The following is a 23,598-nucleotide window of genomic DNA, read 5'->3' as shown; positions in this document are numbered from 1 at the left end:
CACTCATCTCTGTAAGCAGGTGCAGTGCAGGCAGAAACTCTGGCATAGAAAGGACCTACCTGCTTCCCCAGACCCTGCCGCAGGCCAGCATCAATTTAGAACAATTTCTGCTAGTTGGAAAACAATCTGAAAAAGGCACGTCACTTTTTTCAACTTGGGAAAAACTAGAAAGGTATATATAGCCTTACAAAGAAACAGGATACTTACACACACACACACACACACACACACACACACACACACACACAGAAACAGGATACTTACACACACACACACACAGAAACAGGATACTTACACACACACACACACACACACAGAGAAACAGGATACTTACACACACACACACACACACACACACACACAGAGAGAAACAGGATACTTACACACACACACACACACACACACACACACAGTGCCTGGCTTTATGGAGTTCAATCATGTCATGCTAGTCTTACGTGATAGAGCAGCAAACACTGTAGATCAAGAGGATGACAATAGTTGGAATTTATCTTTGTCAGCTTTGAAACTTCTGATTTCTGAGTCCTACTCAATATGATTATCATTAAACTGGTTGAAAATTTAGAAAAGACAGGGCCAGTGCTGGCTAAGGACAGAAGTGGGACTCCTCAGGGGTCAGCCTTGAGCCCTGTGGCCCTAGGCACTCACATGAGTCAGCTCTTTTTCTAAAGAGACCACAAGAGTCAGCATTACTTTCAAGGTGAAAGCTAGGGGAAGGGAACATGGGGAAATGGGGGTTGGGTGGGACCTGGGGACAGATGATCAGCCAGCCAGAACAACAGCCTTGCAATGGCCGCAATGATCAATGCAAGTATGGAGGCTTCAGTGGAAGCGATTCCATGCTGAGGAAGTACAACAGAGCCGCACAAATGCACACTAGGAAGGCACTACTAATGTGGTGCCAGGTGAGGAGAACAGCTCACGGGGCTCTGTAGTCCTCACCCTGCCTCAACACTGTCCCTTCCAAACTGGATATAACCTTGGGGAAGACAGGTGGACAACTCAAGTGATCCCAGAAATAAGGAAACTAGGATGGGATATGGAAATGAAAGACAAAAAGTTAAACAAATTAGGTTTATTGAACTTGGAGATGGACCACTTTACAAGGGCCAAACCAAACAAAAATAGAAACAGATTAGACTCCAACACATGAGGACAAAATTAAATGTAATGAGGATTCTTGTTGGCTTTAAGGCTGACGAAACAGACTATTAAATTAACAGATTTCTCTAGAATGGTTTTGTATATCCTAGCCTAAGTGGGAAAAGACCTAGATAACTTGAAAATAGCTGACCTACACAACATTGTTAGAACATTACTTCAAGTGCTTATTTAAACCCATAATTGAAAATCAAGCAGCAGGTGGTAAATTCAGTCTTACACTGCCTCAAGGCATGGTTGGTTGTCATTCCTAATGAGAAGTCCAAACGCATAATAAAGATCAGCAGTGAGCCAGGCCCCTTCCAGAATGTGAGATCCCTGAACAGAGACACCCACACTAATACAGGCAGTGGAGTAACAGAGACAACCACACTAATACAGGCAGTGGGGTAACAGAGACACCCATACTAATACAGGCAGTGGGGTAACAGAGACACCCACACTAATACAGGCAATGGAGTAACAGAGACACCCACACTAATACAGGCAGTGGAGTAACAGAGACACCCACACTAATACAGGCAGTGGGTTAACAGAGACAACCACACTAATACAGGCAGTGGGGTAACAGAGACAACCACACTAATACAGGCAGTGGGGTAACAGAGACACCCACACTAATACAGGCAGTGGGGTAACAGAGACAACCACACTAATACAGGCAGTGGGGTAACAGAGACACCCACACTAATATAGGCAATGGGGTAACAGAGACACCCACACTAAAACAGACAGTGGAGTAACAGAGACACCCACACTAATACAGGCAGTGGGGTAACAGAGACACCCACATTAATACAGGCAATGGGGTAACAGAGACACCCACACTAATACAGGCACTGGAGTAACAGAGACACCCACACTAATACAGGCAGTGGGGTTGTTCTTTCTTCCCATTTCTAAACAAGCTCTTGCTGAAGTACCTACTATAGGCAGATGGTGAGACTAGAGATTGGAGTATGCAAAACCCACCCTAATTATGACCCCATTCAAACATTTTCTTTGAGTAAGCAGGATAAGATAGGCAGAGGAAGACCTCATAATGCTTTTCCTTATAATGAGGCTGATAGCTAATAACCACAAACTCAGTTATGTACGTATTTAATCAGTTCTTTAGAAAATGTCCCGATTTGTAAAAGTTGGCTTAACAGCCTTAAACATTGGTCACTATTTAAAAAAGACATTCTAGAACAAACAAACAGAAGCAATCACAGAGTAGTTCATAGTAATTTACAAGAGGATGGTACACATAGATACAGAGGTAGAAATTCACTTTTACAATGTTTCACTAATACACATATACCAAATTCAAGGCACAAAATAGTTTGCTTTACAAAAAAATACTGTAAAAATGTCATTTGCTGTTCTACAATGTGAATAAACCTTTCAAAGAAATCTTTCCACCCTTCCACAACACTCCATATAAGATTTGCTCCCCAAGCTAATCAAAGTTGGCACAAGTATGGGGACTTTTTAATCAGAAATTCCCATTATCTTTGTGGAGCTGCTGTGTCCTTTAGACAAGTTCCCCCACTTCCTCCCCTAATACAAGTTTGCAGCTCCGTGAGGAAAGGGCACTTTCTATATGCAGCAAGATTCACAGGTAGAAAATGTACAAACGTGGATTAACCAGGTCTCTAAACATTTAATTTAGTATTTCAGAGAATGAATTTGAAAATCATCCAATATTTAGTCACTGTAAGTTTAAGAAAGAGACTGGTGGCCTTCACTGTGATGCTCAGACTGCGCTGATCTCAAACTGACATCAAAAATCCACAGACACCATGAGCAAGCCACCCAGGCTTGCAGGAGAAGAACCGAGAACACAACAGAGCACTATACTGTCAGTCCTTGAATGCTGGCTGGGCTTCCACGATAACGAATGAATCAATTCTGTGGGGACCCACGTGAAACACACTGTAGTCATCATTTCTAGACTTTATGTTCATTAAAAAAATAATGATGTCACATAGTGTTTGTCTAAATATTGGACTCATTTTTAGGGCCCTGTCTAGAAAAGACCCCATTGGCAAAAACCCAAGCTCACAGTTTTCAAGCACACTAGTCAGTTAATTTACACTTTATTTTTTAAAAAGTTGATTAGAAAAAAAAAAAAAGAGTCGGCATGGGGTTAGAATCCAGACTGTCAGTACTGATTGATTTGCACGGACCACCTATCCTGATAGAAACGGCACTCCGTACAAAAACACTCTTAGATTCCATTTTTTGCTTCATTATTGTTTGTGGCTTGTTTTCTTTGAGCAATAAAGGGATACATACACTTGTCCGCTCCTAGAAATCGATACATGCACACGACGGCTTCAAAAGGAAGGATGCTGCAAAGGAAAGAGCAGTTAGTAAATGGCAGGTCACATGTTCCCTGGGATCTGGCAGCAGGCAGGGCAGGGCCCTCACTCACCTCTTCATGAATGTCACGATGTACATGAGGCGGGGGGTGCAGATCATGGGCTGGTCAGTGAGGATAGCCTTCATAGCCTGCTTTACACAGTAATCAGGCTTCAAAGGGGGCAAAAAGGGCTCAATTTCTTTTCTGAAAATTTACATTCAAAAATGAAATTTAGAATTAACACAGTATAGAAGACTGACAACACTCCAAAATACTGTGACATTAACTGAGGGACAAGATTTTTGGAACACTTTATTTCTTTCCTGGTATTTTTGTTTTGACTCACATTTTCCTACTATAAACAAACCCCATTTGTATTATCTAGTAAACCAATTAGGAGAAAAATAAGCAAAAGTAGTTGGCTTTCCTGTAAAATGAGATCAGATTGTTGAGATGCCTTATAAGATAAACTTCAAATGATTCTGATTCTTCTCTTTGACTAGAAAGGTATTTGTTATCACAAACATTAAACTCCAGCAAGCAACACAGCTTGCTATATTAGGTGTGGCTGAGACAGTGCAGACGCAACCAAGCAGCACTGTGCAGTGTGAGACTGTCAGGGACCCACCTCAAAAAGCTGGGTGAGGATGTTAAGCTGTATTCTAAGGAGTCTCTGAGGTAAAGGACCACTTTCTAATTCACTGAATGGTGTGCTAAGTACATAACAATGGCACATCTTTTTCATAGCTTCAGACTTTGGGCCTGCCACTATGGTAAGTGGAAAACAGGACCACACTAACACACCAGAAGCACACAGGCATCTATCTGCAAAGGATACTAGGCAGACACAGATTTCAATTTCGTTTCTCTCTTCATTTTCCTGTTGGAACTGGGAATCAAACCCAGGCCTTGCACATGCTAAGCATATGCCCAATCCTGAGCCACATCCCAGGCCCTAGAGCTAATGTCTCAGTCTAGACTTACAGCCAGCGGGAGAATGGAATGACTCAAACCATTCTCCATCCCTTGTTCCACTCATTAAGTCTAAAGAACAGTCCCCAACAAACGGGCAGTCCTGATCATTGTCCTTTGTCTTGCAAATTCACCCAAGCAAAGGTCTCAAGTCAGCAAGTCTTCACAAGTGTCCCTGCTGAGTCACAGTAATAGTCCTCCAGTAAAGCCCAGGGTTGAGGTATTTAGATTCTCATATGCCTCCTCCCAAGTGTGAGGGGAATTCCACTTCACTGTTAGTAAATCTAAACAGATTTGTCTTAATCAAGTTGAATCTAGCTATACACAATTTCCGGGGGTGGGGGTGGGGGAAGCTTTCAAATCTGGAGCGGGACAGTCTCTTTAAGATGACATGTTAATCCTTTGTACGGGTGACATTGTTTCATATCCAGATTAAAGTCACATTAAGGACTTTCCCCTGTAACCATCATAACAGTAGAGAAATCAAATGACCATAAGGACAGACACAGCATCTAAGAGAAATCCCGGACATTTGTCGGTCCTCCTTGAAGATGGAGAGAAACCCATTCTGCCAGATATTCTGAAGTAATCCCAGCAAGCTTGAGTCAGCTTGGCTTCAAACCTTCACTTGTGATCTTACGCAGCCTTGTCACAAACCTGAATGGGGGAACTACAGGTTAGCTGCCTTCTCTTTTAGCTAGGTCTCATTTTGTAGCCCTAGTTGGCCTAAAACTCACCTTGTAGACTAGTCTGGTTTCCGACTTGTGACAATTTCCCTGCCCCTGCTCCTGCCCCAAGAAGTGCTATTGATTCCAGATGTGTGCTGCCACACTTGGCTAAGGCAGTTAAAGTGTCTACTGACAGTTCCTGTGCAAGACTGGCTGACTGAAGATGAGCTCCACACATCATGCTGATGTTACTCTGTTGTATCAGTAGAAGATGGGTTCCCACTGACCTGATTCGGCAGCCTCTGAACATGCCCGTGTCTACAAGGTAAGGGCAAACCAGAGTTGTTTTAATTCCATCCTTTTCAGCAGCCTTTAGCTCATGGCTCAGAGACTCGTGAAAACCCACAACTCCAAATTTACTGGCACAGTAATCCTGAGCAAAAGAAGAGAGAACAGAAAGGGTTAGTGAGTCTCTGCCTATGTTCCCATCCAATCTGCAGCTTCCTGGTCCTGTCTGACTAGATGTTTATTGTAAAAGGTTATAGGTAAGGAAGCAAAGAGAAGGAAGGTGTCTTAAAGGGTATACATGTCTCTGATGTGGTTCAAAGCAGAAACACATTCCAGGCAATGACAGAAACATAAGAATGCTTTTTGCCACATCAACTAAGTATCATGTTTCTTTGGAGGAAATCACTGAAAAGGGTTCTATGACAGCTAAAAGAGTGGAATGAAAAAATGAGGGAGCTTCCCTTTGAAGTGCTTGGAAAATTACAAATGGTCTTTTGTTTAGCAGAGGAGACTGAAAAACCTGTTTGTTTACATTAATGCAAGAAGAACAAAAACAAGTCTAACTGGGGATATAAGCTATTCTGATCCGAAGCTAAAATGGCAGTAGTACCACATCTTCTGAACTTGAACTAGAACTTAAGAGCATATGATATGGAAATATTTGCAAGAAGTGAGGTTTTTAATTTTCTAGAACAATTTTCAGAACAATGCTGTATAATCTGGACGCAGTTGAGAAGGGATTAAGAAACCCAGTTCTATACCAGTGCACAGCACCTGCCACTGGCCATAAGCTCAGTTAATGAGCTAGCAGCAGGCAGTTCACTTTTGGCTGGTTGACCAAAAAAGAATGTGAGCCTTTGACCTCACTTATCTATCCTCACTCCATGGGCCCATCTTGACCCTGTGTCTTAACCATCAGCAAAGCTGCTAAGGAAAACGGCTCTGTGAGGACTGTGCTGTCCTCTGCCAGAGCTGGCCCTGTGCTAGAGGGAAGCACCATTAGCTGACAGGAATGTGTGGCACCAGGTCTTCTTGTGATGTGCTCACCGAAAATAAGCTGCATGAATGAGAAAAATGCCTTTGAGCTGACAAACCTCAACTCCAGCAGTGCTGAACAGTCCCAGGGAGCTCGCGACAGTCACAATGTGGCCATGATTAATCTCTAGCATCGTTGGAAGAAATGCCTTAGTGGTCTGAAAGAAGTAAGATACAGGTTTTAGAACTGATATGTCAACATCTCCTCTAAAACCCAGGATCACAGAACAGTCTCTGAGTCGTAAAAATTACATTTCCCAGTTCATTTAGAAACATCCTACATCTATCAAAAGGAGACGCTCCTTTAAGTGTCTGGTTAACTTAGCACCGTATCATTGCCCTGCTGGGCCTATTATAAGCCGTGACCAACAAAGCTGTAACCCAAGAGTGTTGAGTGTCCAGATATGAAAAGAAAGTCATTAGGAGAAGCTCTTCATCACTTTTCGAGCGACAGCGGCAGACGAATCTGAACCACTGCTGGATCAGAGGCCTTTTTCTGCTCATGCCATGATTTAGCTATGTTCTAGTCTGTGAGCAACTGCCAGTCTACCTACCAGCAGGCACCCCATAGTGTTGGTTTCTTCATGGCAATGTTTCCACGGTGACATTCCCATGAATGAAGAGCCATCCTTGTAGTCTGACTTGGCACCCAAGGTTTACAGTCAAAGTGGACTAGCAGGAGGTAAGGTATTTTAGAACATAAAACTTATAAAGCACAGACCACCATTTCAGTGAAATATGAGTGCCAGGTTGTAAGTGTGGTACTGTTGGGTACCTGGGCACTCTGGGGGGTCACACTACAAGTCCACCTACTCTGCAGGGTCACACTCCAAGTCCATCCACTCAGGGTGGCAGAGTCAAGGGTGGCACAGGCTTCTTACTAAACTCCTGTCTCCTGTCTTCAAGACACAAGACTTTATTTAAACAAAAATCCTTTGAATTGCTTAAGATGATGTATAAACCATCCCAGCAGGCTCCCAACAGTTTTATAACCTGCTTCTTAAAAGAAAGCAGCAAAGAGCAATCTGTCTACTGTTGAGCTATGGTCTATTGCCAATGCTGGTCCCTAGGATTTATGAAGTTAAAAGACAAAACACTACACAGCCTACTTGAAGAAGAACCGTGTTCTATTTCAGACACTTTCCTGGCTAAAGTATCAAGTCTAAGCATAGATTTCTAATGTTTGGATAACTCATGTGTACAAGATCAAAATCAGTGGTGCTGTTAATTCTGAAGCTTTCCACACTTGAATTCATGGAGCAGTTGCCAAATGAGTGTCGGTCAAGCATCTCAAGGTCTTCCCCAGCCTGCCCCTTGAACTGTCTCAGAGCACCCCATCCCGCTTGGAACCCATGCCCAACTCATTCTCAGCTGCCCTTGCCCCTGTCCTACATAAACCAACACATAATACTAATTACTTATTTATTTAGTTTTAAAGTGAGTTTTAAATACTTTATATCACTGGAATCTCTAATAATGTCTTTAATAATTTTTAAAATACAGATAATTCTTTCTGGAAGATATTTTCATCTTTGTGTATGTGTTATCAGAGATTGAAACCAGAGCACTATATAGCATGCGCATCACTCAGGTACAGCCAGGCCATGCTGTCTAAAAGTATTCTAGACCAGCTTAACTTTATTTGATTTTCTCAAAGTGGTAGTTTATATCATTCACTTTAACATATCATTATATATTTTAGTATTTTGATTCTGCTTGTTTTATAGTTACTTGTCTGACTGTCTCAACAAGCCCAGAGACATCTGTCAGTCAGCCTTGCATATACTGGGGTCGACCCTCTCATACTGCACAGGGCCAGCACACAACTGCTGTCGGAAACATCAACATTTTGGTTCCATTGTGTGTCTTTGTAAATGGGAGCAGGGCAGTTATGATTCTAATACTACTTTGCTCAGTCTGATACCTCAAAAGAACTGGAACTTCAGGTCATTTATAGGCTCTAAAACTTACATGTGGTTGCTATGTCATAGAGCTGAAATAAAGTAGTTTTTAGAGGAGCATATACATTCCAAACTAAGGTAGAAAATAGTATAAAGTCTTAAGAGTTCTACATCTTCTAAATATCTAGCTAAGATTAGTATTTATAGATTAGGGTAAAAAAAAGCCTAAGCTTGTATTTTTGCTTTGCTCATTTAAAAACTTTATATATGTGTGAATGTTCTCTGTATGTATACCTGGGAGTCAGTGAAGGGGTGGTTAAGGTGCACAGAGTGTACACAGAGGCCAGAGGTCATCATCAGGTGTCATCCTCTATTGCTTTTCCATCTTTGTGTTTGAGACAGGGCCTCTTACTTACCCAGATCTTACTGACTGGCTAGACAGGTTGAATGGTGAACTCCATCCATGTCCCTGTATCCTAACAGCAGCAGATTCACACCACTGTAGTTGACCTTTAGGTGAGTGCTGGGGACCCAAACCCAAAACCTATGCTTGCACAGCAAGCACTTTGCCAACTGATCATTTCCCCAGCTCCAGGAAAATGTATTCTTCATGTTCATCTGAGGTCACTTCCAAGGATTGATGAGCCTACCAATAAACTCACTGTAAGTTGAAAGGGCATTTGCTGTACCATGTCTACTGAACACTCCTGCTTATCTTAGCTCACTTCTAGTGTGCTCAGAGCACTTGTGTCAGCTGGGCACAAGGGCAGAGCAATTACAAAGATCAGAATTCAAGGCACAGTTCCTTCTGAACATATTATCATTTCAAATCATCAGAAGTAAAAGGAGCCTAAGTCAGACCATTCTGAGCTAGAGGGATTGTCGATATTAACTTTGCCTAGTGTTGAAAGACACTAGGAAAGGGATAAATTTAGTGCCCTTTTAACTTTTTGTTTTAGAAGTTCTTACTGTAGTACTGTACAAGGACTTGACATTATATGCTACGAAACTGTACACCGTCAAAAACATCAGCAAAATCTCAACCAGATCCTCTTGTTTAAGTGGCTATGGTGGGCTGCAGACTGAAGACCTAGATACCAGAGGAGGTGAGCTCCGGATAAGGATCATGAGCTAGGGTCCTGTCTACAGGATAAACAACTGCCCCAGGCCCCCAGCACAGACCAAAGGCAGGTGACAGCATATTGACAAGTTTGTAACTAGGTTTCAACTATAATTTGCTGCAAAGTTCTGAATCTGATTAATGTTCTTTCCTCCTTTCAGAAAGGAGTCTGGTGAGAGATGGCTCAGTGGTTAAGACTGCTCATCTGAAGGTCCTGAGTTCAAATCCCAGCAACCACATGGTGGTTCACAACCATCCATAAAGAGATCTGAAGCCCTCTTCTTGTGTGTCTGAAGACAGCTACAGTATACTTAGATATAATAATAAATAAATCTTAAAAAAAAAAGAAGTCTGGTGACATTAATGTGTCCAAGGAATAAACATTTCCTCAGCATCTATTATTTGCAGATCCTATGTAATGAACTGGCCAAGCAGCAATTAGTGAGACAGGAATTGATCCCATTCCTGCATTCTGGTCTTTGAGCAGAATTCTATATTTACCTCTGCATCAAATGTAAGCCAGTTAAAAGTTTACCTTGCACATAAGACAGTTGCTACACAGTATAAAAACAATGTGATCTGGGTCTAATTTTGCTCTGGTGTCCCCAGTCCATCCCATCCACTTGTAATGTTGTTCAAAAAGTGAAGCTACATTGTGTTTAAGGGAGGTGGGCAGTCCAAATATGGCCATATAATTAATGTCTTTATGTGTGCACTACAAACACACTATTGGAGAGAATTATCTGAGTGGCTTATAGTACAATGTGGGAGGAGTGTTGCTCAGATATGAACCTTTTTTAGGTTTTTTTTTTTTTTTAAGATTTATTTATTATATATAAGTACACTGTAGCTGTCTTCAGACACTCCAGAAGAGGGCGCCAGATCTCGTTACGGATGGTTGTGAGCCACCATGTAGTTGCTGGGATTTGAACTCTGGACCTTCGGAAGAGCAGTCGGGTGCTCTTACCCACTGAGCCATCTCACCAGCCCCCCTTTTTTAGTTTTAATCTTTAAAGTAGCAGCGGGCCAATGTTCAATTTAAAGCATATGCTCTCTTCACCTAACAAGCGCAGAGCTCTGTGTGAGGGAAACGGAATGGGCCTTTGTGTATTTTTTGCTTAGAAAGAGTCCTATTGTAGGTGAAGCTAGAAATCACTACATGACTCCTGATGATGCCCATTACAATCATGCCGTTGTTGACACTAAGAGGTGAAGACACCTGAGGCCACACAGTCAGCCTGTAGGTGTCCTGTCACTTGTATAAAACTCTTACCAGGCCTCCCTTTGCTAAGCAGGGACAACTCAGAGGCAATGCAATCAGGTACATTCAGCCTGTGCTCCGGCTGAAGTCAGCACATGTGACTTGGCAATGGTTGTTAACCATTTCCTTGCTGCCTGAATGGATATGGACAATGACATCTTACCTCGAGCAAACTTACCTGAGGAATGAGGTACTCTATTAAATAAACTTTGTAAGGAAACTACTGAAAATGGGTGACTAGAAAACGTGCCTTTCTCAAAAGTAAGCCGACTGGTTTCCCTTTCAAATAGTTCTTGCCCTCTACATTCTGCTAGATGGCACCTGAGATAGCACAGTGTATTCTGTCCTTGACACAGCTTGACAGCACAAAGAAACCTGGCACTTTGTAATGAATTATTAATGTGCACAAATGTTGTAGCATGTGTGAGGTGGAGACCAGCAAAAGGTGAAGTTCTAGTTGCCATGACACCAGTCAGTTCAAGCTGAGGTTCACGATCTTTACCTTTGTCTCAAAGAGTCATTAGGGGTACATACAAGGCAAATCGGAGCCTTATACCTAAGTGACTTCAGGTATGAACCCAAGCGTGTGCTCCCGGTCTGATCTCAAAGGGGCCACTCAGAGAGTCCACTGACCATCAAGCATGTGTTAAGTCATCAGTAGAGACAGAGAATCTAGATGGGTCTTTCAGGCAGTATGGCTGGCTGGTGGGACTCGTTAGCTGACTGATGCCCATGGTATCTGATAAGGCTTGCTAAATCCTGACTTAACTTAGACAACTGTTGTCTGCTTCTATCTTCTTGTCTATATGTCTATAAAGAAAAACAGGAGCAAATCTAATGTTCCTGTTGGTCCCAGTTGACCACAATACCAACAACTCTTATTTGAAACAAGGAAGTTGAGTGTGTTTAGAGTTGCAAAGATACTAGGTCTGTTTCTGTTTAGTGTTTGTCCACCTCCCCTACCCCAAACCCAAATTCACACTCATTTGTAAAAAATGAAAGCTCTTTAATAATTGGCTCATACCGTAAAGTGTAAAGACAGAGCTTCAATATTCTCTGATTAATTTTATCACAAGCCTCAAATACCACAACTTGTTGGCAGCTAAGGAATGGTGGATGATTAAAAGGAAAGAAAGCAAGCAAACAAGCCCCACTGAATGAACACTGGCATCCCACGAAACTGTGTACAGCTCCTCAGGGCTCCCCTGCAGAGCTCTGGGCACTTGGCAAGGAACTGTAAAGGTCCCATTTACACTCTGAGCAGGGCCTTCCTGACAGAGGGGCAAGTGGCTGTACAGGAACTCAGCATGCCACAGCTTGAGGAATCTCTGAAAGCCGCAGTTACACCATATTAACTTTCAACAGCGCGCTGTCCAGATTGCCCTTGGTGCTCTTATTGACAGTCTGGGCAGCATACAGCCTGCAGCTGCAGTGTCAGGACAAGTTAGGCTCAACCAAGGAGACGGAGAAGAAATGTGGGACCCAGCAAAATCTGACTTCTGAGATTTGGGGAGGCATCAGACCATGGAGGTACAGGCTAGACACTCAGAATATACTTCACAGATCTGAGCTACTTCAGGTTCACAGACACTAAGGGGAAAATTAATTTCTCTCAATAAAAAATGATTTCACATTATATTTTTTGTACATTTGCCAGACCATTCTAAGAACAATTTCAGAAAAGCCATCTTAAAAAAAATTTTTTTCTCAAAATATTTGTCTCTCAGTTGAATATTCAAAGGAGAGTAGAAACTCATTTCAAAAGTGGGTTCTAAGTTATATTATGGTAGAAAATGGATTAATAGCGCTGACATATATAGCTAAGGGTTTTTTAGATCTCCAAATGACAGCATGATATACAATTCAGGGAGGAAAAAAATAAAGAGAAAGAGGAGGAGGGATATGAAGAAGGAGGAGTGCCACCAAGAATACACTGAGCACAGATGTCACACAGAAATGCTAAGTCCTAACAATAGCTAATGCTTTTCCTGTTTTTTTGTTGTTGTTGTTCTTGTTTTTTTTTTTTTTTTTTTTTTTTTTGCTAGTTCTACCAGAGTCCTTATCAGGCCCAACAAAAGAACATTCTTCTTGTTTACAAAACTATCATGGAATCTGGTATCTGGTAGCATTCCTGGGAGGCCTTGGTCACTGCTCCTGGAAAAGTATGAGTCAACAGTGAAAACTCTGTGTGTATGTGTGTGTGTGTACGTGTGTGTGTGTGTGTGTGTGTGGCCTGGGTTCCATGAATAAGGCTAGGCTAGGCAGCCAGTGAGCTTCAGGCATCTCCTTGGCTCCATCTTCCCAATGCTGGGATTACAAATGTGGGCCACACCTGGCCTTTGAATGTGGGTCCTCAAAAGTGAGCCTTCTTCCCAGCCCTTGGGGCAAACTTTTTATTATTATTATTATTATTATTTATAATAAGCCTTAATCAGAGCTAAATCTGGATAGATATCTGCCCTCTATGCTATTATGTCTACTTCCCCATCAGTAACCCCAAGTTATGACTTACCATGTTCCACCTGGGCTGCTCTTAACTCTAACTGGCTAGCCCTCATGGCCATGTTTTCATGATTCACCTACCCCATGACATATTCTCTCTCTACCTTCTCTCTCTTCCTCTCATGGTCTTGTCTTCAACCCCAAACTCAGGAACCAAAGTGGGGAAAACTTTTTAAGGCACCAGAAATGTAGCTAATTATGTGAGGAAGACTAATAGGATAAGTCACTAATACAGTCAAAGAGTACAAATGGTGGCACGCTACACTCTGTCTGTTGAAATAAATGGCTGAATTCTATGAATTTTACAGACTCGAAGGTATCTGCTTAATAAATAGAATGATCAAACTTTATAACTTTGGCCATAGACAAGTGTTACTTGATAAAAGCAATTTTTATTACAAAAATACCTTTCATTGAGGGAGATAAAATATATTTGCTAGGAATTTACTGATTAATTCTTTTAAATGCAGTTGACAGACCCTGCTGTTCATGTAGCTGCATGAGAGTCTGTGTTCCCTGTCCTAATTGTTAGAGGCAGAAAGGTCTCTGAATAATTATGCAAGGCACTAGAACCTGGAACTACTATTCTCTTAGCCTTAACAAAATATACATTTGTTTCTTGTTTTGTTTTCGAGACAGGGTTTCTCTGTGTAGCCCTGGCTGTCCTGGAACTCACTCTGTAGACCAGGCTGGCCTCGAACTCAGAAATATGCCTGCCTCTGCCTCCCGAGTGCTGGGATTAAAGGCGTGTGCCACCACTGCCCGGCCAAAATGTACATCTTAATTTCCATTAAACGGAGACACAACGTTTGCTTTAAATACAGGAGGGGAACTAAAGCATGTGTCACGAGAGTTACATTTGTACCAGTATTGCAGAGCCTAGCTTTTAAAACATGACTGTGAAGCTACAAGCAATGGCTTAAATTTGAACAGCATCAGCAGTTAATACTTGACACACATGCACACAACTCCTACAGTTGCCCTGCAACCAAGAAGCTAATAAAAGCTCAGCTTTTCAAAATGAACACCTCGATGATGGCACCATGAGTTATTCAGCAAAAATAAATGCTTCATTAACTTGTCTTCCCACTGTTAGAGATGAGTGAATCTAGCCCAGGGCAGGGTACGATGTGACACCAAGAGTCGCTTACAGTGTAGGATTGATCTGCAGAGGGATCAGAAAGGATGTGACTTAACACTCCATCTGTTGGGAAAGTATACTGATCTTTGAAATCCAGAACCCACAAGTGCCAGGTCCTTCCCCTCCCTCTGTAGCTTGATCGACTCATTTGTGGTACAATAGGATATCTTCCAGAATTTATACTTTATATTCACGCATTCCTTCATCACTCTAGCTTCAAGCACTCACACACAACCCTCAAGCTACAGCGCTCCTTGCCTAAGCCTCTCGTAAATGACTCCATAAGGAATCCACTCTATTATTGCAGCTGCCAGCATCTGGTCATCAACCCATTAAATATTTATTTGTTGTCATGGCTGTACCTTTTCATACAGTTTCACATGCGCTCATACCTTATTATCTATTAAAAGTACAAACTCTCTGTGTGAGAAATACTTGCCACTTTTTCTTTTGTACTTGAGTCTGTGGCAGTCTCATGTGTTAAAAGAAATGATGAACATGGGTTTGGAAAGGCTGGTTCTCCACTTCCCACTACTCCCTAGATGATCAAAGGAGAGGTCCAAGGGCTCTCAGGCATGGGCCCCTCATCTATTTAATAACTCATGGAATAATGAAAATAACTCAGAAAATTGCAGCCATTCACCTAGTGAGTAGCAGGCTGTTGCCAATGCCTGTATCTCCCAATTGTACCCCTTCCCAGAATCCATAAAAAAGACAGGTCTGTCTGACGGGCAGACAATGTGGCTCTGCCTAGGAACCAGGAACCACATCCAGAAGCCACAAGCACAGGCATGCCATCTTAGCCACTGCACGCAGCAGGATGTCTGTCTTTGCCCCTGTTTGCTCCATGACCATCAGCCTTTGTAACTCACAAGTGCAAATAGTTCAAATTCTTCGCTGTTTTCTAATGTGTTTACAGCCAGTCTTTAAAAAGAAGTCTCTTACACAGAGTAAGTATAATCAAGGAGTTAATTTGTGAAACACCTATGGTACTTGTGCTAGTTAGGTGCTGCTAAAAACAGAACAAAAATAAGCACTTGTTTATTTTACAGAACTTTCAGAATTATAGATACTACCTTTTCCTATAAAACAGTAGTTCTCAAATCCTGCTCTATACTAGAACCATCTGGTAGGCTTTCTCCTGATGCCCAGGCCATTTCCCACCAGTGTTCCCGGCATTCCCACGGGGGCTTACTCCCCAAGAGACTGCAGTAAGTAACAGTAGGGGATGCGGTGCTAGAACACAGACCATCTCATACTCAGGGCCACAGAAAGGGTAGTGTTAGGATGCCTCTCCTCTCTTCACTAGATGCCAGCTTCAGCAAACTGGCAGGAAAAATGTTTCCAAAGGTTGTGTGTGCCCCATGAAGTCAAAGATGCCTCTTGGAAGCTGTTCTCTGAGGAACACAGCCATGAGTAAAGCAAATTCTAAATACAACCAGAATGATTTTTCTCTTAATGTTAGGGATACATTCTGCACTGTTACATCTATGAATTTGTACTCAATCCTTTTAGTTTCTATAGCTTTATGCTACCACTTTACTAATAGGTAAGGAATCTCTATGACAGACAACAATGCTGATGATACAGCTGGGAACAGAACAATAAAGTTGTGTGGTATGGGTATGGATATTTGTGTGTGTGTATATATGTGGTGTGTGTGGTTTGTGTGTGTGTGGTATAGATACAAGTATTTGTCTCTGTGTGTGTGTGTGTGGTGTTGTGTGTGTGGTGTTCGAGTTCAATTCCATGCATACTAGGTAAATGTTTCACTACTGAGCCACATCCCTCACCAAAGAACAATACTAAAGATAAAACATGGTGCTAGGTCCTGGGCTAGGAGCTAGGGCTCCAGCTAGCAAACTATGGTCAAGTTCAGTTCGGTTCTAAGCAGAAAGAACACAGCTTTTCATTTTTTGCCACAAAGCTTATAGTGGTGGTCAACAGTGACTTGGAGAGACAAGGGGACAAGGACACCCTGGACTTACCCTTTCAGACTCTAAAGCTAAACCATAAACAAACAAACAAACAAACAAACAAACAAACAAACCTCCCTTCCTCCCTCCCTCCCTATCTAGCTAGGTGTACTAGTGTTTTTCTGGAGTCTCAGCACTCAAGGGCTGAGTTGAAGATACTGAACTCCAGGCCAATCTAGGCCATATAGTAAGACTTTATCTGAAAAGCAGACAGTAAATGACTCTTGGGTGGGTGGACTCAGTAGATAACACTGCTTGCTGTGTTGAGGGTGAAGATGTTAGTTTGAATCATCAGACCCTAAGTAAAGCTGGGCACAGTAGTGTGTGTCTGTAATCCCTGAACTCCTATGGCAAGACAGAGGCTGAAGTAGCCTGACAAGCTCACATGCCACCCGCCTGGCATATTCAACAAGGTGAGAGAGGACAGACACTTCAGGTTCTCCTCTGGTCTCCATAAGAGCCTCTTCCACGTTATAGTTTTCCTTGGAGCAAGTCTACCACAGCTTGTGCTCTGATGAACCCATGAGAAAGCTCCACCTAAGAAAAGTTTGCCTCTGTACCACCCGATGCTTGAACAATGGTGTCAGCTGGTGGAAACTGTGCGATTACAGAGAGATCTGGAATCTTTATCCCATAAGATGCTTATATAACAGAATAAAGACTTTTACATTTCCGAGGAGCTAAGGAAACAAACTCAACCCATGGTGATTAAAATTCTGTACCAAGCACTTACAAGGCTTTGTTCATATGCCCACGTGAAGAGCCCCTTTCACGTGTTGCCCTCTTGGGCTCAGTTAGCAATGCTGCTGTAAGCCAGGAAGTGAAGGACTGAAGCTGGGTGATGAAGGATGCAACCATACTGACTCTCCAGGATGTTGGCCACCTCCACTATAGACCATGGGAAATCACAGAAATGCAAAGAAAGGCCTAGAGTCAGACTCTAGAATACAATTCCAGATGCCGACATTGATTCTTCAAGCTTGGATTTTATATGCATGTCTAATTTATAGAGCAAACTTTCTAAGGATATTAGCTAGGGTTAATTATTACTAAATTTACCATGCTAATTAAGGGGAAAAAATCCCATTTGAAGATTTTTACATTATACCACAGGGCAAAAACTGTAAGTGAGTCATAGGAAAATCTACTTCCTGTACGAGAGCTTTGAACATTTAGTTGGGGTAGCTACTTCACACGCTCTCAACTGAGGTTCTGGGTCCTACCACCTGCCTTCCTTGTATAAGACCTGAAGGAAGTCTCATGATACCTAAGACTGCTGCTTTATCCACCAATGAAGGGATAATGGTGCTACTTAACTCAAAGTTGTGGCAAGACTCAATTGGAAGATCAGTGTTTGTGAAAACTGCTAGTTTATATGCCATATAGAAAGGCTAGGGAACGGACAGAGGTTCATTACGGATATATCTGTAGGCTGTTTTGGTTGAGTGCTATTTATTTTTGGCTGGGTTTCTTCTTGTTTCTTTCTTCAAGTTCTTGGTTCTAACTATGTATAGCTGCAATTCCTCCCTGCCCTCCATACAGCACCAGCCCATACTCTGGGTTAAAATCCAGTAATGGGAACACCAGAGGAAGCCTGTGGCTAGGCTGCTGAGCAGTTGTTTCACAGTCTCCAAATCCCAGAGGATGCTGGGACAGCAGAAACACTTCACAGCAGTGCCTCTTTTCTAATTATTTTCTTCAGTCCTTTAGGCCTGAGAACTGAAAACAACTTTTAAATACGAACCAAAATGCTTGAATCCAGGTTTAAAAATACTTTGCTACAAGTCCATACAGAAGTATTTAAAACAACTGACTGTATCCTTCAGGTTTCTTCCCGTGAGCACTCAGAAGCATCCCATTTAAAAGTCCTTGAGAAATCAGTAGGGGGCAGTATGCTAATTACAACTTGCAAGTGGGAAAACCAAGGCTTTGAATTGTAAGTTTCACTTGTCCTCAAAATACCCACGTGTTTATGTAACTTACACTACAAATATTTTCCCAGTTACACTGATTTGGGAAGTGTTATTTTGAGCCTCATTGCTTAGAATAACACTAAGAAGCCAAACTTCATTAATATTCAAAAATGCCAGTACTACAGTATTTGAAGGAAAAGCAAGAAATTCACATTTTCGGCAAGCAGCAAAACTCCATTTGTGTGATCTTGGAAAAAGCTTCACACACCAAGTAGGGTTTTGTTTGCAAATGGGAATGCGCATGCGCACTAAGGGAGGCCGGGGGCACTCAGCGCTCCCCAGTAACTGCTCTTTCTTGTTAATCTCATGGCAGCCTTCAGTCCAGGGCTGGCACTTCTGGGATCATTACCAGAGACTCACTTTCCCCTGTCCTTGCAATTTTAGTTTCAGAGCTTTTAGGACAATGGGACTCTCCAGGTGTGAACTTGGGTTTTGAGAGAACTTATTAATGTCATGAAAAGGAGGGAAGGGCTTCACAATCAGGCCATGCTCATCAAGTAAAGCAGGCCAGCATTCCAGTGTAGGAGAGCCTTCTCTTAGTGGGGGATGTGAATGCCTGCATAAACTCAGAGATCCGGGTCACTGACTGGTCGGCCAGGTATGTCATGAGCAGTGTGACTGAGCCCTGAGGCCATGCTCTACCAGCAGGGTTAAGTGGAAACATGGGGACATTTTCTCATGCTACCTACCTACTTCATATGTCCAGAGAGAGAGAGAGCCAGGCATCCATCCTTGAGCTATTTTCTAATTACACTGTTGTGAAAGGCTCAGTCTGAAAGGAGCTTCTATGTGGGCTGATAGAAGTGAGAAGGGCAAGACTTTGAAGAACTAACTTACTGCATTACCTTGAGATAAGAAATCACTAATTAAACTAAATGAGATGAACACATTTCAGTCTAAATCTGGGCATTACAGGCCCAGACATTGGACTTAACTCCTCCAGTGAGGCAGGCAGTGGACCCCTACTCCAGACCGTTGTTACATTTTTTTTTTTTCTGCCATACTCTAAAGATTAGTAACAAAGGGTCCTTTCTCCTAGGGAAAATCTGTTATGTTTATAGGAAATAAGACATAAATCTGCCCTGCCATGACACCCCCTAGTGGAACTTAAGCAAAGTACAGTTTGGGGGGGCGTCTAAAAACATCTTGGGTATAGGTTGTTTCCAATCCAAAATGCCTCACACCACCAGAAGGATTTAGAAGTTTTCCATATTTGCAGATGCAGATTGAAGTGTCTTGGGGATGGGATCGAAGATTAAACAGTTAATTTAAGGTTTTCGTACTAAGCACACATACAAAGGTAATTTATACAATCATTTTGCCTGTGTTTTGACTTCATCACATGGTCAGTGTGGAACTTGCACATTTCTATGGAGAGGTGCTCTTGTTTCTCAGGACTTCCAATCAGATGGACTTTCTTGAGGCATGGCTCTGTGCACCAGTCCCCTGCCCACTACTTATCATTAGACAGAAGGAAAGCAAGCAAGGAAATTAGTGAGGCCCGTCCTCTGCACGCTCAACCAGAGCATGGATCTGAGCACAGGCAAACCTGCTGCTTGCCTTGCTTGCTCGCTCACTCGCTCTCCAGCAGTCATTTTAGTTTCTGAAAGAACTGAAGCAGAAACTTAGGTGACTCTGTGATTACTAATATTCCTTATCCCAAGAAAAGCCTTAAATAAAAAGGATTCCTCCTTAAAATTCTTCCAATTCTCAAGGAAGGTTATCAAAAGTACTTCCAAGTAATTTTCTGTCACTAACTTAGTTCACTAAGGTCACTGAATCAATCCTCTGGAATTCGTCAAAGATCTTGAACGGCTCCCAGACAATCGGAGCAACAAATTTAAGGGAAAGAATAAACTGAGAGGATGTGGGCAGCTGAATGTTTAACTACAACATTTGTAGCTCTTCTCCCTGCCCCAGGGGCCGGCCAGTCCTGCAATGGACTGGGCACTCTCCATTCAGCCTTTAGGAAAAGCTACTTAGTGTTAGTTAGCATTCGCATGTGCTAAAGAATGCTCCACGGACATGCCTATTTGGACAGATAATGAATAAAGCCCTGGGTATAGAAATTCCCAGAGAAAGAAAACAAATATCAACTTTGCTTCAAGAAATTGAGATAAATAGTACAAGTCACTCCATGAGCAAACAACAAGGTCATTCCTTGAACCAAGAACCGGGGACTGTCCATCAGGGCCTGTCATCCTTATAGAGAAAGACACTATTTGGCCCATGTGGAAACATCTGGAGTCTGTTTCTCTTACACAATCATGGTGTGTCTGCCTACCTCTGAGACGACAAGGAATCACTCTGCAGCTCAGACTGGCATCTAACCCATGACAGTGCTCACTCAGCCTCCTACATGTTTGGGTTATAGGCATGAGCTACCATATTGGAGATATATATAATGTGTGTGTGTGTGTGTATATATAGTTGTCTCCCAATAAAGCAATTTCTTCTCAAGTAGCAGAAACATTTCTAGGAAACATTGCTACAGGCTCTCTCAGGGTAGTGAGGTGTCTAGTCCAACTGAGGTTGAGACCATACCAGAGGACATAATAGGTACTAAACTGGGAAGATAGGTAGAAATCGGTTTTGTAAGGTTCAAGACACCATGCAAATAACCTCTGATTTCTGACTGTGAGCAATATGGTCACACAAGATTTTAAGTAGGCACATTTCAAACTCAATACTAGTTAGATAACCATGGTTTGGGCAGCAAAGAATAGACATAGGGAAAGAAGTCCAGAGGCTCATTAGAGTCCAGGTGAGAGATAATGACAGAGGAAGTACAGATTTGTCTGAAAAGAACTTGGTGACCAGTGAATGAGCACAGGAGAGACAACTGCTGCCAAGCTTGGTGACTCAGCCAGTGGTTTAAAAAAGAGGGAGTTATCTTAGTATCAGTGTAACAGGAGAAGAGGTCAGCAGCTAAGAGAGCAGCACAAGTTTGCAAATGACCTAGAATCACAGTTAGGCAATTGAAGCAGATCACCCAGTTAGATAGAGGCACAGGGAGAATGGTATGAACACCAAGGAGCCAGAGAGCTAAGGTGGTGGAAGGGTGGATTCCCTTGCATTTCAAGGAGGTAGTCAAGGGCACATTCTGTGATAATACAGGCTTCCCTCTGCACCAGGCTCCGGAAGGAGCACTGCTAACTGCCCAGACAATTGAGAATTTAAGGCACATGCTACCTAGTGCTTCCTAAACGAGTCTGACAACCAGGCACATGTTAGCACACATTCATTAAAGATGAAGTGACATTTTTTATGTATGACATAGCATCTTGTTCCTTGTTTACACCACTGATTCGAAGTACATTATATCATGTTGTAAATTGTGACGTTCAAGAGCAATAGATTTGGGCCCCACAGGTAATGTTTCATATATAGAAATTCAAGTTTCATTGAGCATGTGATCTCTTTCCGTGTACACAGTCCAGTCCCATATGTCTCCAAGCAGTTGCCAATCTAGAGAGATGTTTCATCAGTTTTCAACTACCACAGAATCTGACAAGGTGTGTCAGCTCTGACCGATGCTCAGCCTCCACCCTTAGCCAGTGCTCCTATGCTCACACACTCTTACACATAGAATGTGCACGGAGGCAGAGAGCCAGTGCTGGCACACTTTGTCAAAAACACGCTACAAACTCCACATTTTCAGCAGCTATCCTAAAACAGGAAAGCAGTATTACATAAAGGATCTAGAGTTCTGTAATATTATAGTACAGAGAGGAAAGCATTAGACAAAAAATTTTATGAGTACTGTAGAAATAAAAAAATTTAAATTCTAAGCCTAAGAGAATTTAAGCTAAACTATATTTCTCTAGTCTGAGAATACAGGAATACATATGTAAGATCGAAAACCAGTAAATCTTATAAGAACTCAGAATGTTAATGATCAGGGACTATTCTTGAGATATTAGGTACCATGGTTGCACGCTAATGTCTTTAAGTGCTGCCTTATTCTGGTCTAGCTGGTGGGCTTTTACTTTTCTTGGATGGATTTTAACTAAATAGACTTTAGACGTTTGGATATAGATAAATGCTGAATTCAGTAATTAGTATTTTAAAACTGTGAAACCTTTTAAGTTAAGTGGTCTATTAATTAACTACCAATTATCTTGTCTGACTACCATATCAATAGAAGTAAATTACTGACTAGCTATCTGACAGATTTAGTCCTTTACCATGGAAAATTCCTTCTGCACATAAAAGGCCTGGGGTGAACACCTTTGCTTTCTTCTTTTGAGTAATCAGGGATCAGTTTGCCATTTTGATGAAAGCCAAACACAGTCCATTGGCCAAAAAGAACCTACAGATAAACTCTGGCTCAGGAACAAACAGATTCTACTCCTGCTCCAGACAAACAGTAAGTAAAGCTAAGTTAAGTATTTTGGGCAAGTATGAGAGTGCAGTCGCCCTATGCAGGCCTGCTTCTGTGGTATGCAGGCCTGCTTCTGTGTCACCTGGTGGAATAGAGGGGTGTTTTCAGGTTCTGGCCTCTTGCTGAGACCATGACTTCCATGCAAATGTGCACTTGTCCTCGGGGGTCTGGTTCCACTAAAGCCTACCCTGCATTATTCACTTCCTGACTATCGACCAGGAGAAGGTTCCTGCAAGATCTGTTAGGCACAAAAGGACTCTAAAAGTTAATGTCAATGCTGACCAGGAGACTTTGCCAAATATGACAGGCAGCCAAAAAGCCTTCCAAGTCTGCCAAGTGCACTTGGCTCAGAAGGACACAAACCACTGCAAATACAGGTTCTCTTCTGGAGGCCTGAGTCACAGGGAACATGAATGATGGCTGCCCTGCATTCGGTCTGAGTCTAATTCACAGTGGCCTACAACAGCTCTCTTTTAAAAGCCTGAGCCTTACACCAAGTAGCAGGCACAGTGCACTAAGGAAAGGTGAGTACACAAGGGGCAGGACAAGAGGGTAGTAAACAAAGGGAGACACAAATAATGAATGGAAGCCAACTCTGACTTGAAGTCTTGACAGCTTGAGTTAGTCCAGCATGATATTTCCCTATCCAGAATTCACAGCAAGGACCCAAATTAGTGCTTGCTGAATAGGTTATCTTCTAAATATTTAAGCAGAAGCACATTACATCTGATCAAATATTTATTAACTAAGAATACAGCTCCAGGGGTGTGTGTATGTGTGTGTGTTGTTGTTGTTTTGTTGTGTGTGTGTGTGGTGTGTGTATGTGTTGTCTGTGTGGAGGAGTTCAGGTA

General features: G+C 42.3%; 1 protein-coding gene across 1 annotated transcript in view; it reads right to left on the bottom strand.

The window, feature by feature from the left end:
• Positions 1-1,078: 1,078 nt before the first annotated feature.
• Positions 1,079-23,598, bottom strand: part of Rdh10 (retinol dehydrogenase 10) — a 28,542-nt gene continuing 6,022 nt past the window's right edge. Inside the window, exons 3-6 of the mRNA XM_021170724.3 lie at positions 6,549-6,647; positions 5,454-5,599; positions 3,599-3,730; positions 1,079-3,515 (exon numbers count right to left, since the gene is read on the bottom strand). Of these exons, the coding sequence (XP_021026383.1) occupies positions 3,392-3,515; positions 3,599-3,730; positions 5,454-5,599; positions 6,549-6,647 (501 nt within the window). The 3' untranslated portion in view covers positions 1,079-3,391. The remainder of the gene's footprint in view (positions 3,516-3,598; positions 3,731-5,453; positions 5,600-6,548; positions 6,648-23,598) is intronic.

The sequence above is a fragment of the Mus caroli genome, unplaced genomic scaffold (genome assembly GCF_978045245.1).
Source record: "Mus caroli unplaced genomic scaffold, Mus_caroli_1 scaffold_1, whole genome shotgun sequence".
Lineage (NCBI taxonomy): Eukaryota > Metazoa > Chordata > Mammalia > Rodentia > Muridae > Mus > Mus caroli.
The sequence above is the reverse complement of the archived record's forward strand: the minus strand, read 5'-3'. Positions and strand labels throughout refer to the sequence as shown.